At 40.0% G+C, this 18,623-nt stretch overlaps 1 protein-coding gene across 1 annotated transcript in view; it reads left to right on the forward strand.

Moving 5' to 3' along the window:
* Positions 1-18,623, forward strand: part of LOC126416984 (uncharacterized) — a 63,342-nt gene that overhangs the window by 34,289 nt on the left and 10,430 nt on the right. The window contains exons 3-4 of the mRNA XM_050084868.1: positions 12,390-12,494; positions 16,382-16,543. Coding sequence (XP_049940825.1) covers positions 12,390-12,494; positions 16,382-16,543 — 267 coding nt within the window. The remainder of the gene's footprint in view (positions 1-12,389; positions 12,495-16,381; positions 16,544-18,623) is intronic.

Consider the following 18,623-nt stretch of genomic DNA (forward strand, 5'->3'; position numbering starts at 1 on the left):
CACAATACACTACAGAATTGATCATTACAACACGAGGGAGGACATCAAACAGAAAAACCTCTTCAAAGTCACAGAAGACCATCGCCATGATTTTACCAGCTGAGGGTGGAGCTTTCAGCTTTTGCCTCGGAGGAGAGGTGGTGTGGTACCACACCATGGGTCACCGTTTTGTTTACGGTTTGAAGCGATAAACCCATGTTTCATGGCCTCAGATCATTGCGACAAAAAATTCTCACCATCAGCCAGACTCGTTAGGCGTAAGCAATTCCGCACGGATTTTCCTTCGTTGCTCCTTGTGGTCTTCTGTTAGGCGGCGAGAAACTCAGCGGCCACACTCCTTTGAGTACGCTAACTGGTGAACTAGTGTGTCATTATTACGAACAGAGACGTCTAGCTTAGCAGTGCTGTGTTTGATTGTGACTCGGCGATCATCTCGAATGGTCAGGTTTTCTCAACTTTGTACCAATGATGACAGATACGTTCCCCAACGACTCACCGTGTTCACTGCGAGGTCTCCGTAGACATTCTGCAAGCGCCTATGAATAACTGCGCTGCTCCAGTTTTACTTCAAAAGAAACTCGATGACAGCTTTATGCTCGGAACACACCGCCGCTACAGAGGCAATTTTGAAGGCTACGTATATCGGTGCCACCTATTGGAACATCATGAAACCATAGGAGCTTAATCGGGAATATTCTATGATGTCCCACAGTACACTCAGCATTTTTTTTTTCAACCGAAACTGGCAGAGGAAAAAAAAATGTTGCTTTACTTATTGAACGCCGTACATGTTTTGGTCTGACTACTACAGTTGCTGCCAGAAACAGGTACGATCGCAATAGAAGGGTTGACTCGTGTTCCAAGGACGCGAACTAGAGTTTGTCGACCATGTGGTTGGAAGCAGGCACTGCATACGTGCCTTGTACAGCGAACAGCACTGTCACCCCGTGCAGAAACTCCTGTGGAGCTCATTGACTCCGCTGTATGCATGTCGTGAAGCGAGATATTTGAAAGGGATCTGGCCTTTAAACTTATTCCCGGACATGGGTTCGTTATCAAAACTTTGTCTACTAAATTCCCCGTACAGCTCCTACAAGCCTGTAGTAGGAGTTGTGAAGCACTTTGTCTTACGTCATACAACCCCTCATGGGAAGAGCGTATTAAAAAGAAATCATGGAGGCAAGGAAATATAAAATAATGTCCACATTACTCTAGGCTCGAAGTAAACCTGACATTATGCATGGCGATCGCAAACTACAGGTACGAGTGTGACGCAAAAAAATTTTCGCGCCTATGCAATTCTGTAACGTAATGGCAAATGCACAAAGGTTAAATTTCCGAGCAGTACATTGTACACCACAGCAGCATTACTGTTCACATCGCCACAACAGTTATTCAAAGAGGCAATCATGCATCTCCACGTGGAACGCCTGGAAGACGGTGAAGTACGTCGAAGTTACACGGGTGAACACTACCAACTAGGCCAGCTCTTCGGCAGTAAACGAGAGCTTATCTGGTAATGGGTTGCAAATAATGTGGTGACAGGTATCAATACGTTGGATGACATCTACACCCACCGCAGCTACTCTGCAAATCACGACGAAGTGCTTGGTAAAGGATACAGTCCACTGTATTAGTTATCGGGGTTTCTTCCCTATCCAGTCAGACATGGAGGGCGGAAAGAATGATTGCTTAAACGCTTAGCACACTGAACTCGCATTCGGAAGGAGGACGGTTCAAATCCAAGTTCGGTCATGCAGATTTAGGTAAACTTCGATGGCGCTCATGTCACTCGCGTACACATTGGACTGGAAGAACGAGTTGTACAAGGTTGAATACGACTCCAGTACAATGTTATGCCAAGAGTCCCGCCAGAATGGTGTAACCTGTGGGATTGTGTTAAGTGCCTTATTATCTTTGTCATCTTAAACGTGTGCAGGGATAATCAGAATTTTATTTGCAGTATGAAAGTGCCATCAGTATTTTATGCTTTTTCATGATTTTTCGCATGAACATTCGTTCATTATCACTGCTTGGATAGGTATTGTTATATACATTGATTTGTTGCTATATGAGGACGTCCTAATGGACGAACTTGTAATTCTAACAAAACACATTGTTTCTTGTACCTGGTAACGTATCACTGATAGTCAAAAAAATGGTTCAAATGGCTCTGAGCACTATGGGACTTAACATCTATGGTCATCAGTCCCCTAGAACTTAGAACTACTTAAACCTAACTAACCTAAGGACAGCACACAACACCCAGCCACACTGATAGTCAGCGAGGTCACTTAATGAATCGCAATTACCGTTTGCCAATTTCCTTTCAACCTCCATAAGAGATGCATACGATTAAGTAATCCCCCTGACCACTTTACTTAAGTAGCTTTGAATTTTACATTGAAATTTAGAGCCTCGGTCACACCATAGTTATACATGTCCATTTACTCTTTGTCTCTTGTTTCGTTAAAATTGACCGTTTTGAATATTGATGTTTGCGAATACTTGCTTGTCTTACGTTCTTTTTGTGGTTCGTAATTTCACAAATGGTATCCATTGAACAAATTCACTTTGAACATCAATGTAAGTGCACTTATAATTTTTCACCTTAAGCATACGTTGTATTTACATGCGAAGTCTAACCTCATGACGTCACACCACTCCACAACCTTCGCATGTTGTTCACTGTATAAACGGGACTGTGAACCATGTACCTTGCTGACTATTTAGCACCAACTGAATCACTAGGATCTTGTCGTCTTCAGTAACTTCATTCGTTCGAAAATTTGACTCGAGGTTTTGAGAAGCTGATCCAGTGATTAGTTCTGTATCCTCCTCTTATGCACCAAGCACAGAAGTCTTACGAGTTCTCAAAGGTGCCTCGAAGCTACGCATCTGATTAACAACTCGTTGACAGAACGAACTAAATTCGGCATTTAAAGAGAAACTGGACAGTTCAAAGACAGTGGTAAATATTTCTCTCCATTTCGGAGTAACAGGCCGAACTGTTTGCTCCCCGTTCACACACACCTTTAGAAGCTATTAATCTCTGTGTGTGGCCGCAAAGAAGAATATCGCACCAGTCTTTTGATGAATATGGTGGCAGCTGCCGAAAACTTGTGGATGTTTCGTACCAATAAGGTCTTTGTAAACAGCAGTTATATTCCTTAGTTGGCTACATGTTTCCAATGTATTGTGTGTGGGAAATGTGCTTGCATTAAGAGGCACTTACCGTCTCCTTGAATGAAATGTGAAATTACAGGAGGTGCCTCGCAGTCTTTGTGCCAAGTGAAGGTCGGATACAGATACTGAGTCAATTACGTGCTGAGGACGACTTCATCAGTAATAATATTTCCAATGCAGATTTATTGTATTTCTGTCGAATAAATGCAACATGGTTTGTGTTTTGAGTAATTTGTACTGTGTTAGTCTCCATCTGAGTGAGGATCTCTTGGAATCATTAAACACTAGCAAACATAGCCACGGTATAAAGAACTAATGAGCACCTGTAACGCTGTAACTATTAAATATCTCCTCTGTCTGCTAACTTAATGTAATTAGAAAAATCATTTTTTTTTCTTTATCGACACATTCAACAGCTGGTCTCACAGTCTGTAAGGCCTGTCGGTCGATTTCTTACAGTGTGTGTGTCTTGGGTGCTGTGCGTTGACAGGAACGCAGACTTGCTGGAACGCTGCCTTGGCGGGATGTTGCTTGGACAGAGCCTCTCCATAGGCGCCGTCGCCTGCTTCCAGATGTTCCAGGTCGCTATGGTGAGTGACAACATCAAGCCATCTCTTCGATTTAACGTTTCGCCACTTGCACAGAAAACCACTCTTTTATGGGATCTAAATGAGAGCAGTTCTCCCTTTGTGTATTACAAGGATTACACAGCAACATAAAACTTACAAAAACACTTACACAAGTGCAGTTGTGCCTTGAGAATGTGTAAAGAAACTGGTTCCCTACTTCTAATAAAAAAAAAAACCATTTAAGTAATAAAACATGACCTATAAAAGGAATCTGATTACCCCTGTTAGTCATGAACGAAAAAAAAATTATGTAATTCAGTACAATTATTATATAGCTGCGATAAATAACTTTAACGGGAGCCAAACGAACAATTACAGTCAATACAATCCCTGTAAACCTGCAAAAGTAAAAATAAGTTATTGTAGGGGCCTACATAGACATCGCGCATCTGCTAGATACCCACGAAATACGTAATTTTGTTTTGAAGCTGACAGCCAATGAGAAAATAGGTGCAGTTTTCAAGCGGTAATGGCGGACAGCATCAACTGGTAATATACGTAACTTTATGGTAACTAATTTTACTACACAAAAAATAAAATATGTACTCCCTCCAAAAGAAGGTACAAACAAACATTAAAATAAAATTAGAATGAGTAGCAAAATGTCTGAGAAGAATTTTGAAGGAAAATTATTAATTGAACTTTAATTTGGAGGGTTTTCAACACTGTCAACAAGACGAAAACAAGGAAAGAATATTTATTGGTACTAAACAAAATTACGATATTGTGACAGTATTTTTAAAACAGTTAATTTAACTGCAATTGTCTTTAATTTTGAAATGAGAAAGAGCGTAGTAATTTTCTTTTAATGTCTTAACTGTTGCTGCAGGCAGTGCGATGACGTCTGCAGTGGTCCGCGCGGACGATGTGTGAAGTGAATCCTGGTTCGTGGCGTGAAGATAATGATGGATCCTCCTGTTTCATTAATATTCCAGTTACGGCGGTGGTCCACGTCTGCGTTGTAGTCGAATCAGCCGGCAGCACTGGCGCGATAATAATAGTTCCAGTATGTGCGTTGTCGTTACGCGCGCTACATTTAATTATTGAAAGTTTATTAATCACGCGGTGCGGGTGGGACGTAATTATGCAATGTCTTTAGTATTTACGATATATATCCGGTTAATGCCAATACTTCGCCACAGTTCTTTCAACGTGTTGCCACAGGAAAACAGTCACATGTGTTCATCACTATAACAGTCCGTTAAACATCAGTTCAACTTACGTCGTCGTCTTTAAGATAGTTTGAACGATATAATAAATGTTTCTTGATCAAATCACAGCACTATTCTTTTACTTAACATTTTGGTTTGTTCCACTTTCACAGTTAGTGTCTCCACACGACAATGGTGTCTGATTCATGGCTAATTGTCACAAGTTCACGCAGTTTGTAAAATAGTCACCGCAAATACTCGATATACTTTTCAGGTTTTACTGTGCACTTAATAATGCACAGTCTCTTATTAACACAGCAGACACACTGTAATTAATTGTTCCTCCGCGTATCACCGCCTTTCACACCGAACTTTTCAACGTTTTTCACCCACGAACCGACCACGTACCATAACTCGCACGCTCTCTATCGATAGTCGTTCGCTCTCTCTCTGACACAGTACTTCTCCTGCCTAACCAAAGATTTACAAAGCATATAGGACCAGAACATTCATATTCGTACAATATAAAATATAGGAAGGTATCAAAATGAATGAAGAAACAATGTGACGTATTAATAAATAAAGAATAGTTGAAATGAATGATACATGCGTACTATTCCTCCGCACATTGCACAGCCAATGAAGCAACTGCTGCAGAACCATTTCGGAAACGCTGGAGTTATCAGCCGTCATTTCCATACATCCTTATCTTAAGCCGTCTGACTTCTGGGTGTGGGGTTATCTGAAAGATGTTCCGTTCCCCTGTTGCGAAAGTAGCTGAACTGAAGGTACTCATTGCGCAATGCAATCTGCGCATAATCCCCGAGACACCCCCATCTGTTGTGGAACATGCTGTTTCTCGATTTCAAATTTTGGATAGCATATTGAATATGGCTTGCGCCAGTCCAACGACAGTTAGAAACCGATCTCTTTTGATTTTATGCAGTTTTCGGCCCCAGGACAATTCAAAAGCGATGTCATTTTGCTTTTCATGCGGTTTTTGGCCTCAGGACAATTAAAAACCAAATTTTCCCATGCGATGTGGTACGACTTTGGTGCGTGGGCTTATCTAATTAATAGTGCCACGACTGTAGTCTATCTAACTAGCGCAGCTATGCACGTTGATCGGTAGGGATGGCGTAAAGTGCGGTTCCGATCATTACCGTGGTATTGCAATTCATCTGTCGTTTGAAGATGATCCCATTTACTTTGAGACGCTTACAACGCCATAATTCGTAACATTTTCGCTTTTTTTACTCCGTGACGTTTCTTCCTGAGTCAAAAACATGCTGTCCAAATTTTACGTCGTTCTAACCAGTGGTTCTCTTTCTACTGCGTTTCGAAAGTGGAGCTTTGATTGTGGACACCTCGTACTTACAACTCTTCTCTGAAAAACACGAGACTGCAGACCTTCCATGGCCTTATTCATTGCTTATCTAGCCTGACCGGGAGCAACAAATACCAAACATAGACTAGCTTAGCAAATTTCAAGTCATGTTTAGTATTATCAGAACCGAAATGGTTCAAATGGCTCTGAGCACTATGGGACTTCACATCTGAGGTCATCAATCACTTAGAACTTAGAACTACTTAAACCGAACTAACCTAAGGCATCACACACATCCATGCCCGAGGCAGCATTCGAACCTGCGGTCGTAGCGGTCGCGCGGTTCCAGACTGAAGCGCCTAGAACCTCTCGGCCACAACGGCCGGCAGACCCGGAATGGATAAAGGAAAAGGAGAAGATTGAAATGATACTGAAGGTGGCTGTTAAGAAAAAACATAATATAAATGGAGAACTATGATGACAAGGCGTAAGGAAAATTTCTGTGGGAGGGGTCTGACGGGAAAGAGCTGCACACAATTTGGGAGAGATTGTTATTGTGATAGAATGTGGACCATTAGCTGTCTTTTGAAGTTTAGAAGTAACTTAATTTCTCTGATAATCTTTGAAGAAGACTGTTGGAAAGTCTGGATTGTGATGCAGAAAATGATTTAGAAATGGTAATGCTATATAATGGTACAGAGAGAATTTTACTTTGTTGAGAACAAGTATTTCATCTGTGCTGTTCAGACACTGGAGTGAGAGTTGAAGACAAATCGATAGAGTGTGATAGCCTCTACGCTTATCGACACGTGGCAATGATAATTGTTCGTAGGCTTGTGTGGTATGTTTTAAAAAGAAAGTCACAAATGTATCGTGCACAAGCAATCATGATCAGTTCCAGGCCATGTGAGTTTTCGTAAGAAAGTCCTTGGAGAATGGCATCGCAATAGTGAGGAATGGGGAAATATTAGTGTCTCTATGAGCTTGTTCTTCAGCTCGAAAGGAAATCCCTTTCTATACTTCTGTAGTGATATGGTAGGAACGATCCCTGTATTTGCCTGAAGTAATTTAGAGGAATCACGGAAAATCTGAATCAGGATATCCGGATGTAGATTCGAGCCTCCACCTTCCAAAATACAAGGCCGCTCTATTTTAAATGTGCTACTCATTTGGTTCATACCTAGTGTACATTTATTTGTTATGTATCAGTTATTTAATAATGTAAAAGGCTAGTATCACACTGTTCATTCGTTTCTCTCTACCAGTCACTGCTCACTGCCAACACTGCATACCCTAATTTCCACTATGTGTATTGCAACATCCCATTTATTAGCCTGCAACAATGAGTATCACTCTATAAAATGTGATATATTGAGCTCAGAAAGAGGATAACATGTTAGTATTATACACCACATAGCTCTGGGAGTACGTCTTTACAGAAAAAAAGGAAAATATTTAGTGTGAAAATGTTACATGCAATGATATATCTGTAAATGTACTCACATGGTGTATTTAAAATACGCTGTGATTTGAACTCATCTTTACAACGAACTCGACTACTATTTTTAATTGTGATTCTTGGGGCCCTTTTCTGAAGTTTGAATACTACAGGGTGTTTCAAAAATGACCGGTATATTTGAAACGGCAATAAAAACTAAACGAGCAGCGATAGAAATACACCGTTTGTTGCAATATGCTTGGGACAACAGTACATTTTCAGGCGGACAAACTTTCGAAATTACAGTAGTTACAATTTTCAACAACAGATGGCGCTGCAAGTGATGTGAAAGATATAGAAGACAACGCAGTCTTTGGGTGCGCCATTCTGTACGTCGTCTTTCTGCTGTAAGCGTGTGCTGTTCACAACGTGCAAGTGTGCTGCGGACAACATGGTTTATTCCTTAGAACAGAGGATTTTTCTGGTGTTGGAATTCCACCGCCTAGAACACAGTGTTGTAGCAACAAGACGAAGTTTTCAACGGAGGTTTAATGTAACCAAAGGAGCGAAAAGCGATACAATAAAGGATCTGTTTGAAAAATTTCAACGGACTGGGAACGTGACGGATGAACGTGCTGGAAAGGTAGGGCGACCGCGTACAGCAACCACAGAGGGCAACGCGCAGCTAGTGCAGCAGGTGATCCAACAGCGGCCTCGGGTTTCCGTTCGCCGTGTTGCAGCTGCGGTCCAAATGACGCCAACGTCCACGTATCGTCTCATGCGCCAGAGTTTACACCTCTATCCATACAAAATTCAAACGCGGCAACCCCTCAGCGCCGCTACCATTGCTGCACGAGAGACATTCGCTAACGTTATAGTGCACAGGATTGATGACGGCGATATGCATGTGGGCAGCATTTGGTTTACTGACGAAGCTTATTTTTACCTGGACGGCTTCGTCAATAAACAGAACTGGCGCATATGGGGAACCGAAAAGCCCCATGTTGCAGTCCCATCGTCCCTGCATCCTCAAAAAGTACTGGTCTGGGCCGCCATTTCTTCCAAAGGGATCATTGGCCCATTTTTCAGATCCGAAACGATTACTGCATCACGCTATCTGGACATTCTTCGTGAATTTGTGGCGGTACAAACTGCCTTAGACGACACTGCGAACACCTCGTGGTTTATGCAAGATGGTGCCCGGCCACATCGCACGGCCGACGTCTTTAATTTCCTGAATGAATATTTCGATGATCGTGAGATTGCTTTGGGCTATCCGAAACATACAGGAGGCGGCGTGGATTGGCCTCCCTATTCGCCAGACATGAACCCCTGTGACTTCTTTCTGTGGGGACACTTGAAAGACCAGGTGTACCGCCAGAATCCAGAAACAATGAACAGCTGAAGCAGTACATCTCATCTGCATGTGAAGCCATTCCGCCAGACACGTTGTCAAAGGTTTCGGGTAATTTCATTCAGAGACTACGCCATATTACTGCTACGCATGGTGGATATGTGGAAAATATCGTACTATAGAGTTTCCCAGACCGCAGCGCCATCTGTTGTTGACAATTGTAACTACTGTAATTTCGAAAGTTTGTCTGCCTGAAAATGTACTGTTGTCCCAAGCATATTGCAACAAACGGTGTATTTCTATCGCTGCTCGTTTAGTTTTTATTACCGTTTCAAATATACCGGTCATTTTTGAAACACCCTGTATGTTCAAATTGTGTGTATTTATTCTCAGTAAAAGAGTTCCATAGCTAAGAACTGAGGTCGGCCGGTGTGGTCGAGCGGTCCTGGGCGCTACAGTCTGGAACCGCGCGACCGCTACGGTTGCAGATTCGAATCCTGCCTCGGGCATGGATGTGTGTGATGTCCTTAGGTTAGTTAGGTTTAAGTAGTTCTCAGTTCTAGGAGACTCATGACATCAGCAGTTAAGTCCCGTAGTGCTCATAGCTTTTGAACCATTTAAGAATTGAGTGTACATATGAACATTATGTAAGTAAAAGCCACTGGCTGTAACACAGGACGCTAATGAAAAGACTTTAATGACAAGTCGCTAAAGACATAATATTTGCAAGTATCATCTAGTGTTCACAGCATTTCAACTGAAAATCAATATTCATTTTCTGTTTGTTACATAGTCTATGGAGTGCAATCTACATTTAATTTAACACATCCATTTTCCCTCTACAGACTGAAATGCACGACATTTGTTTCCTTTGTGTTCAATGTCATTTTATTGTATATTGACCAATTGTAAACTCTCTCGAGAGTTAAATTTGCCTTCTCTGCAATGAGTTCCCTTCTTCTCTCAGTGACTATAATAATGCCATAGTCAGCAAAGAGAATTTTTCCTTATGATAAATACTACTGTGAAGTCGTTGCCCTAATATGATACTATGAGAAACTCATTAATGTATTTTGGTTCTAGTTAGTGTTTTACTGAGAGCTTAGAATACATTTAGGCATCTGTTATCTCCATTCTTTGTAAGCTATCCTACAAGCCTGAACTACATCTCTTATTCTTAATGCTTCTAGCTTATTTAGCAGAATCTTATAACCAAGTCTGTCAGTGTTCTTAAAAAGATATAAAACTATGCCTCTGACACATTCATCTTTGTCAATAGCATCCACTAACTCTTTTGTGAATCCTACTGCGGCTGTTTCCGTTCTTCTACCACTATGCAAACTAAACTGCGGTACACATGAAAGGTTGTATTTATTCAAGCAATTCATTAATTTGTCTTTTATATCTTATTCTAGTATTTCTGAGAATGGTAACCGCATGTAATTTGACTTGTAGTTTTCCATGTCTTCTGCATTATCTTCCTTTAGCAGTACAACTGTTGCCTGTTGTAAATATTCTGATGTGAATGTTTCGTGTGTGTTAGTAGAGCTTGCATGCTCTACATTGTTCGTTTCAGCACACACGTTATTAGCTGACCCTACCGACTTTTAATTTTTTTAGATTTTGTACAGTTTTACTGAGTAATTACTTAGATGTGATATATTGGAATTTGGGAATTTTCGTTGTAATTTTCCTGCAGCGTTTTCAAAATGCACATTCACCAAGTTTGATAGGTACTATGGATCATTTATTACTTTATCTCCCTTCTTGATCATTAAATTATTATGCCTTTGTTTGGCTCTCTTTGTTTATAATGACTTCCTATACTGTCTTGCTTTTATTCCCTGTATTGCGTATTAACTTGGAACTAAATGCATTTTTGCAGCGATTAGCACCTTCGTATAAATCTTTCTGCAACTCCAATAGAAATTTAAGAGCTCTTAAACACTATCATTCCTTTTAATGGAACTGAGGTATTTAAGGGCTTGAGAGTACTTATTAATACCTGCTGTTATCTACTTGTTTTTGTAAGACATCGATACCGATGTGGGCACTTTTGGAGATGTCTTTCCAAAGTTAAGTTTAGATCATGTTCAGAATTTAAAGAATTTCGCATTTACATTGATGTCTCTGTACACTTCCCAACTTACTTTGCTGGTTCTCTGAAAGACCTCGTATTTTGATTTCTGATAAATGTCTTTTGTAGGACTGCAGTATACTGACTTTTTTCCATACCCAATTTTATTGTTATTATTTTTTGGTACAAATGTTCTGACCGTTCAAGATCCTTTACAGACATGTCACACTTATCCCTGTCCATATTTGTCGCCTCTCGGTCGCTTATTAATGTAATCATTCTAGTAATTCTTGTTGTACTATTGACTAACAAAGTTATGCCAAAAGTTGGAAAGATATTTGAGAGGTTGCTACTAGTTTCATTTATAATACTTGGGTTTTTGTTTAAGCCTCCGCACAAAATTATTTAGACTTTCGCACTTGAGACAATATCTTCTTTTTCCGTTAATTTATCGGATAAGGTGTCCAAGTTACCACTGGATGATCTATATACACATAAAATGATTAATTTATTAGTGACATCAAGTCGTGTTAATTTAGCAGCAGATGTTTCAAAGTGTTTGTCGTCACTTACGGTACTAAGGTCATGTCTTGATGAAAACTTTGTTCCTTCTCTAATATAACTGCTTGATTCTCGAACCTTAGCAGTAGTCATGCAATAAGGGTTTGTCTTGTCATAAAACGGTAATATTACATATTACATCTCTGTGTCTCGACACCTATACTTACTCAAACAAACTACTTGGAAGTTCAAAGATAGTATCTAAATTTCAAATTACTGCATTTCATTCCTTATTGAGCGCACATTATGATAAACGATTGCTAGGTCTGTGAAATGTGCAATGTTACTTTTCCAATAGTTTCTTTCTATTTGTGAAATGTAGTATGTGTGTCATTTGGCATGTCAGAGTCAATCTCTCAGTGATCTTTTCAGAATCTTTTAGACTGCTGGAATACTCTTGAATAAGGGAAACGTGCTGTCTTCATTTATCCTAAAAAAGACCGACATCGCCTATCAATGGAAACAGATATTTGGCCATGCATGATCCGATTCATCCCCATTAATTGATTCGCTTCACTTCCCTAAAGGTGCGATTAATGGAACACAGTGTATGAATGAAATACTTAGAAACTGGCCCACTTTAAGGTACTTTTAAGCTAGTGATGGAATTTGTTTTGCTGTCTGTAGCATTTTGTTATCTGATTCTTAATTGCAGTTATTTCACAGAGTGCAGACGGTCTACAACAGATTGGAAAATTTGGCTGCTACTTGTTTGCCATGCTTGCGGAGCTCTTCATCTACTGCTGGTTCGGGGACGACCTAATTACAGAAGTGAGTCACTCACCACTCAGTAACTCATATGAAGTATCATACAGTTTTACTTTGCACCATGGTTGTCTTAGTGAAAAATTTGCTTCATAGTGAGAAATAGAATATGGAACACACGAAACTGATGGCAGAAAAGTGTTTTTTTTTATCTGTTTGACATGGTTGATTAAACCTATTTAAATTATTCAGAAGTAAAATTTCAGCACTAAAAATACTTCTTCATACGATTAAATGCCAACTATTTGACGGTAACTGTGAAAGGGAGACCAGTTTTGAGACGCCACAACTGTGAATATCGTAGGATATTATATTTGATTTGATGTATTTGGTGGAAATTGAAGTGAAATATTTATTTAACAGCCACCAGTGAAAATGCTTTATGAAGACGTACTGGAAATTAAAATCACAGTATGAAATGCCACCTGTGTAGGGAGTTTCTCATTGTTGTTACCCTTTTAATACTTCCAGGTAGAAATTCTGCTTGCCCCTTCCTTAAATGGTTTGATATACTATCTGATTCCCGCCACTGATGATATTTAATTATAAAAGTAAATCCACCTTTCACAGCAATCACAATAAATAGATTGAAATAGAAGTTACATTTAGAAAACATACTGTGATTTATGTATTGTGAAATTATCTTGTTTTAACAGAGTTTGTATATGCACAGTTTTACAAGTCAGTGCTATTCATATAAGGGTCATTTTACAACAATTTATTTATAATATATGTTGGTGAACCGTTAGAATTATAGGTTACAAATACGTTGCCATACTTTTTATTTGCCAGCTAGTAATCTACTGAAGTTAGATAATTTGTCAAGGTATGTGGTTACCATTTTTAATGACCTTCCTATTTTATGATTCTTGTTCTACAAATGATATTTAACAATGAGAGTTGATATCTCGAAACTGGTAATGTCTGAATAAATAATTTTGAATGAAAACTGTTGAATAAACCATTGTTACCGATTTCCAATTCAGATATTCATGTTTAATGGCGCACATCTTGACTAACATCAACACGCTAAGTCCAATACCAAAGGTAGCTAACTCTCAACACCGTTACAGTGCATATTTATCTGATTTACATCCTCATAATGGCGCTATTAGCGCCACTCTTACGCGAATGGCGCGAAATTTGAGTAGACGTCATCTTTCAGATGTAAAAACATACCTACGAACTTCCGTTTCTCTCGTACTATTCCTTCTTGGTGACGCGAGATTTTCCCCGTCAGTGTAGCTTGGGCGAGAGTATCAATCTCGTAATTATGGGTGTGTTAGTTTTCAGAATGTAATTTTTCTAGTATGGTTCTGACCGTGAAACAAAGGATATCACGGCTTCTGATCAATTTACATGTTATTAGATACATTGTACGATATAGGTCTGCCAGAAAAATAGTAACTGATTATGTTTGCTTGCATCGAACAGTTACGTATGTGACCGTCGTCATTACTGGAGCGGGTGCTGGTGTAGGGTTGCCAGACGTCCTGGTTTTCCGGTTTAGTCACGGTTTTGTGATGCCAAAGTAATACTCTCGTACCGTCTATTTCTTCCCAAATGGTGGAGTGGATTTGTATTTTAACTTTCACTGTTAAGCAAAATAATGATCTTTTTGTTTCATTGCTGCACCTACCAGCCTCTGATATTAACTCTTGCCTTGGGATTCAGTTCATTTAAGACGTTGCAGTTACATGGTTCTCTGTCAGAGGCTTATTTTGCTTGTTCATATTTGTGTGTGTCTTAAGTGAGCTCCAAATGCCAAAACTAATTTGTTGCTTTCGAGACAAATATACAGAAGAATGGTGTTTCATCAAACGAGGAAGACATGACATGAAGTGGAATGTGCAATGTGTAAGTCATATGTTTCTATTTAACATGGAGGAAGGGAAGATATACAGATCATTTAGTCAGCCAAAAGCATAAATCAATCATGTGCTACGCTAGCACTTCCAAAAAATTAGACAGCTTTTTTATTTCAAAGTCATCGAAACAGACGCAATCAGTACCAGCAGCGGAATTAACAATATGTTATCATACCGTAAACATAATATTCTTGGAAATCTGTAGACTGTACTTCTAGGCTAAGCTCCAATCTTTTTAACGATTCTGTCACAGCGAAGAGTTTGACGTTGGGCAGAACCAAAACAACAGCACTTTTGAAAAGAGTTTTGGCACCTGACATTGTCAGACAAATATTTGACGACCTTTCACTGGTCCACTATTATTTTATAGCTACAGATGGGAATAATCACAAGGTTGAAAACCTATTTACATTAACTGTCCAATATTTTACACCTCAGAATGGCATTCAAATGAAATTGCGTAAGTTAGTTCCGCTGCCAAATGAAACCACCTCTACAATAAGCACCTACTGCATTACTGCATTCGAAGAAAACAAAATTGATTCTGCGATGACAATGCTAACACTAATTTTGGAGGAGTGCGACGAGCAGGTACAAATAATGTATTTGCTAGACTGAAAAGTGGATTAAACGAAAATCTCTTAGCAGTTGGCTGCCCTGCTCAGATACTACACAGTGCCGCCAAGACAGCCGCTGATGTGGTGAGTGTTGACGTAGAAACCTTTATAATTAAACTATTCAATTACTTCTCCAGGTACACAGTTTGAACGGAGTGTCTAAAGGAGTTTTGTGTGTTTGTAGACATTTAGTAACAAGGTGTTTCGCTTTGTTTGTTGCTATAGAGAGAGTACTGAAGTTCTATGATGCTCTTAAATAATTCTTCCTTTAGAAGATAAGATACCTAAATTTCTGACAACTCTCTTCCAGAATCTGTTAACGGAAGCATATCTGTGGTTCCTGCATAGTCATTTGAGCGTGTTTGAGAAAGCAGACAGCAGTGTTATACAAGTAGCTGCTATTGTGGAAAATACTAGCAGAATCATGGAACGCCATAAAGAAAGTTTTATCCCACTCAAAGAAATGTCTCTCTTGCGGAACAGCGAGGTTACATTGACTAGTGAAATTCAAATATTTCATGTTGAAGTAGAACAGTTACATGAAACGTGTACAGCTCATTAGAAAAATGGTCACCAAATCTCAGTGAGTTTTCCATTTTTAAATGGATGTTGCTGGACACAGAACCTAAGTGGAGCAATGTCACAAGGATAAAAACATTTGTACAGCGTTTTCTTTACTCAAGCTGTACACTAAACCACAAATCAACAAAAATAGTTATAACTGTGGTAGTGAATCATGTCAGGAGAAGTAGAGCTATTCCTTTCGACAGATTGGATGCGAAGAACATTATTCTCAGTAGCCGAATCTGTGTGAATTCCAGGGCATAATGTAAACGTGGAACGAGTATTTTCTCTCATGAATGTGCAATGGACTGAGAAACGAAACAGATTACAAGAACCAACGTTCGAAGCAATAATCAAATGTGTTTTTAATTATCAGATGAAATGCTCTAAGTTTTATGAATGCATCATACAGCGGAAAGATCTTCTCTCCTAAGCTCAGAATTCGGATAAATATGAGGCATAGAACAACAAATTATGTGAACTTTGCACTTCAACATACAGTGTTTCAGTAGACAATTTTGTATCTCGTATTAATGTTTCAAAATAAAAAATTCTTGTGTTACCAGTACTAATATTGTAAAATTTTATTACCATTGAAATGCCCTCCCTTGGGTTCTGTTATTAATTGCAGTATAAAGCGTTCATTTATTTATTTATTTTACTGAATAAATTGAATACAGCAGTAATTTGCACAAATATTTCACTTGTTTAACGTTAAGAAAAGTGTCCCGAAATGTTCCGGTTTATGGTTCACAAGTTACAGCCGTTTGTAGTTAATTTTAGAGAGACGTCCCGGTTTGATAGCAACAAATTCTGACAACCCTATGCTGCTGGACTGTTGCAGAGCGAGAACCTGGCCGTGGCAGCATACGACGCGGTGACGTCACTGCAGGGATGCCCCGTGTCCATCAAGAAGTCGCTGCTGCTGCTGATGCACCGCGCGCAGAGACCTCTGCGGATCACTGCTGGAGGGTTCTTCCCCCTCTCCAGGGAGTCATTCGTGGCGGTGAGGAAGACCAGAAATAAAATATCTGTAGCACATGCTTGGGGATGTATTTTAGCGCTTCCTATATTTTTGAAAACATACTACGTCAGGAACAAAAAATGGTTCAAATGGCTCTGAGCACTATGGGACTTAACATTTGTGGTCATCAGTCCCCTAGAACTTAGAACTACTTAAATCTAACTAACCTAAGGACATCACACACATCCATGCCCGAGGCAAGATTAGAACCTGCGACCGTAGCGGTCACGCGGTTCCATACTGAAGCGCCTAGAACCGCACGGCCACACCGGGCGGCCCGTCAAGAACATTTCTAAATTAAGGTTAACGTCAGGAATATGGAAATGTCCATTCATTGTCAAAGAAAACACTATAACATATAACAGCACAATAGAAAAACACAAAAATATACAACTTTCGGTTATTAAATTCCATATTCTAAGTAATTTCAATTGCAAAAGTCTCACGCACGTCGTCCTTTATCGTAACGTGAACATTCAGTTCAAAACTCAAATGTGTGTGAAATTTTATGTGACTTATCTGCTAAGATCATCAGTACCTAAGCTTACACACTACTTAACCTAAATTGTTTTAAGGACAAACACACACACCCATGCCCGAGGGAGGACTTGAACCTACACCGGGACCAGCAGCACAGTCCATGACTGCAGCGCCTTAGACCGATCGGCTAATCCCGCGCGGCTCGCATTCAGTGAGTGCCCACATTTCACACATTACACACATTACCCATTCTTCCCTTGCTTTGTCCTGCAAACATTTACTGAACAGAAGAGTCAGTTGGCATCTTCATTAGTGGGTTAACTATTGTCCGGAACAATACTGAGTGTGGACGAATCACCAGTAATACATCATCCTCACAATCAGATGATTCTTGGTTTCTATGGTTTGGTGGCCTCTATTTCTTTGTCTACGGTTTATTTGTTGCTGTCGGTGATACTTCAAGAGATCTGTTGTATGACGACGAGGTTAAGGCTGCTGAAGAACCTGCTTTTCTCTCCCTGGTGCCTGGCCTCTTCTTTATTTATGAAACTTCCAGATGTGGCGGAAGATGTTCCCCCCCCCCCCCTCCCGTCTCCCCCCCTTAAATAGTAGCCTTTTCAGTTTTAGAAGACGCAGCTCCTACAGATGCTTCATTGTGTGGAGCTGTTGGCAACTAAATCTGCATCTGAAAAATATGAGGATTTACTAGGTACATTCCTCTCACCCTAAATCCACTTACTGCTATCTCCCCTGTCTGGCACTTGAGGTAGGTCTTCCAAAACAATTCGGCGATGTCTATGCTTGTTACTGGACATGCGTTTTCCTTCATCCGTACGTACACACGCTCAGAGTAACAGGCCTTCAAAGGACTCGTGAAAGTTTTATCCAGCTGTTGCATGTTGTGGAAGGCATGGGGAGACAGACACAAGATGCTGACATGGTTTTCGCGTCCGAGATTTGTAACATCCAAATTTCTGGATTGGCCGTAATTGGCAGCCGGAACCAAAAGCATCGGTGATTCTGCTGTTGGCTTCACCTTTCTCAGGAAATGTTGAAACTAATAAGTGAAGAGCTGGCTTTGAACCCACCTAGAGGGATGGCATGCAAGAATGGACATTATCTGTTGCTGCGGTTCTTACAAGGGAATATATCATGGGTGGGACAAAATTTCCTGTAACACCCACGCAGGTGAAAGTGGTCACAAATGATATACCATCTGCAGAAGAGGTGCCTCCTACTTGTGGCTTTTCTTTCCGAAGAAGGGAACTTAGCTCTGCACAAGACTTAGACCAGTTTCGTCGACAATGTACATTCTGTCTAATGGAAATCTGTTTATCTCTATGTCTTGTGAAGCCAGAGAGAAAAATATTGCCACATTTTCTCATGTGAGTCCTAGAGAACTATTACATGAAGTTACTTTGGACTTTCTAATCGAAGTATCCTTTTTGTGCCGCTTTAATAATAGACGTAACCACCCTCTTCGAGCCCAAAAATGCATTCTGGATATTTTTGCCTTTTGCAGACTGAAATGCCATCTGTTGAAGATCCTTTCGGGTAAGTCCAAAAATTTACTTTCAATTCT

This window comes from Schistocerca serialis, chromosome 8 (genome assembly GCF_023864345.2).
Source record: "Schistocerca serialis cubense isolate TAMUIC-IGC-003099 chromosome 8, iqSchSeri2.2, whole genome shotgun sequence".
NCBI lineage: Eukaryota > Metazoa > Arthropoda > Insecta > Orthoptera > Acrididae > Schistocerca > Schistocerca serialis.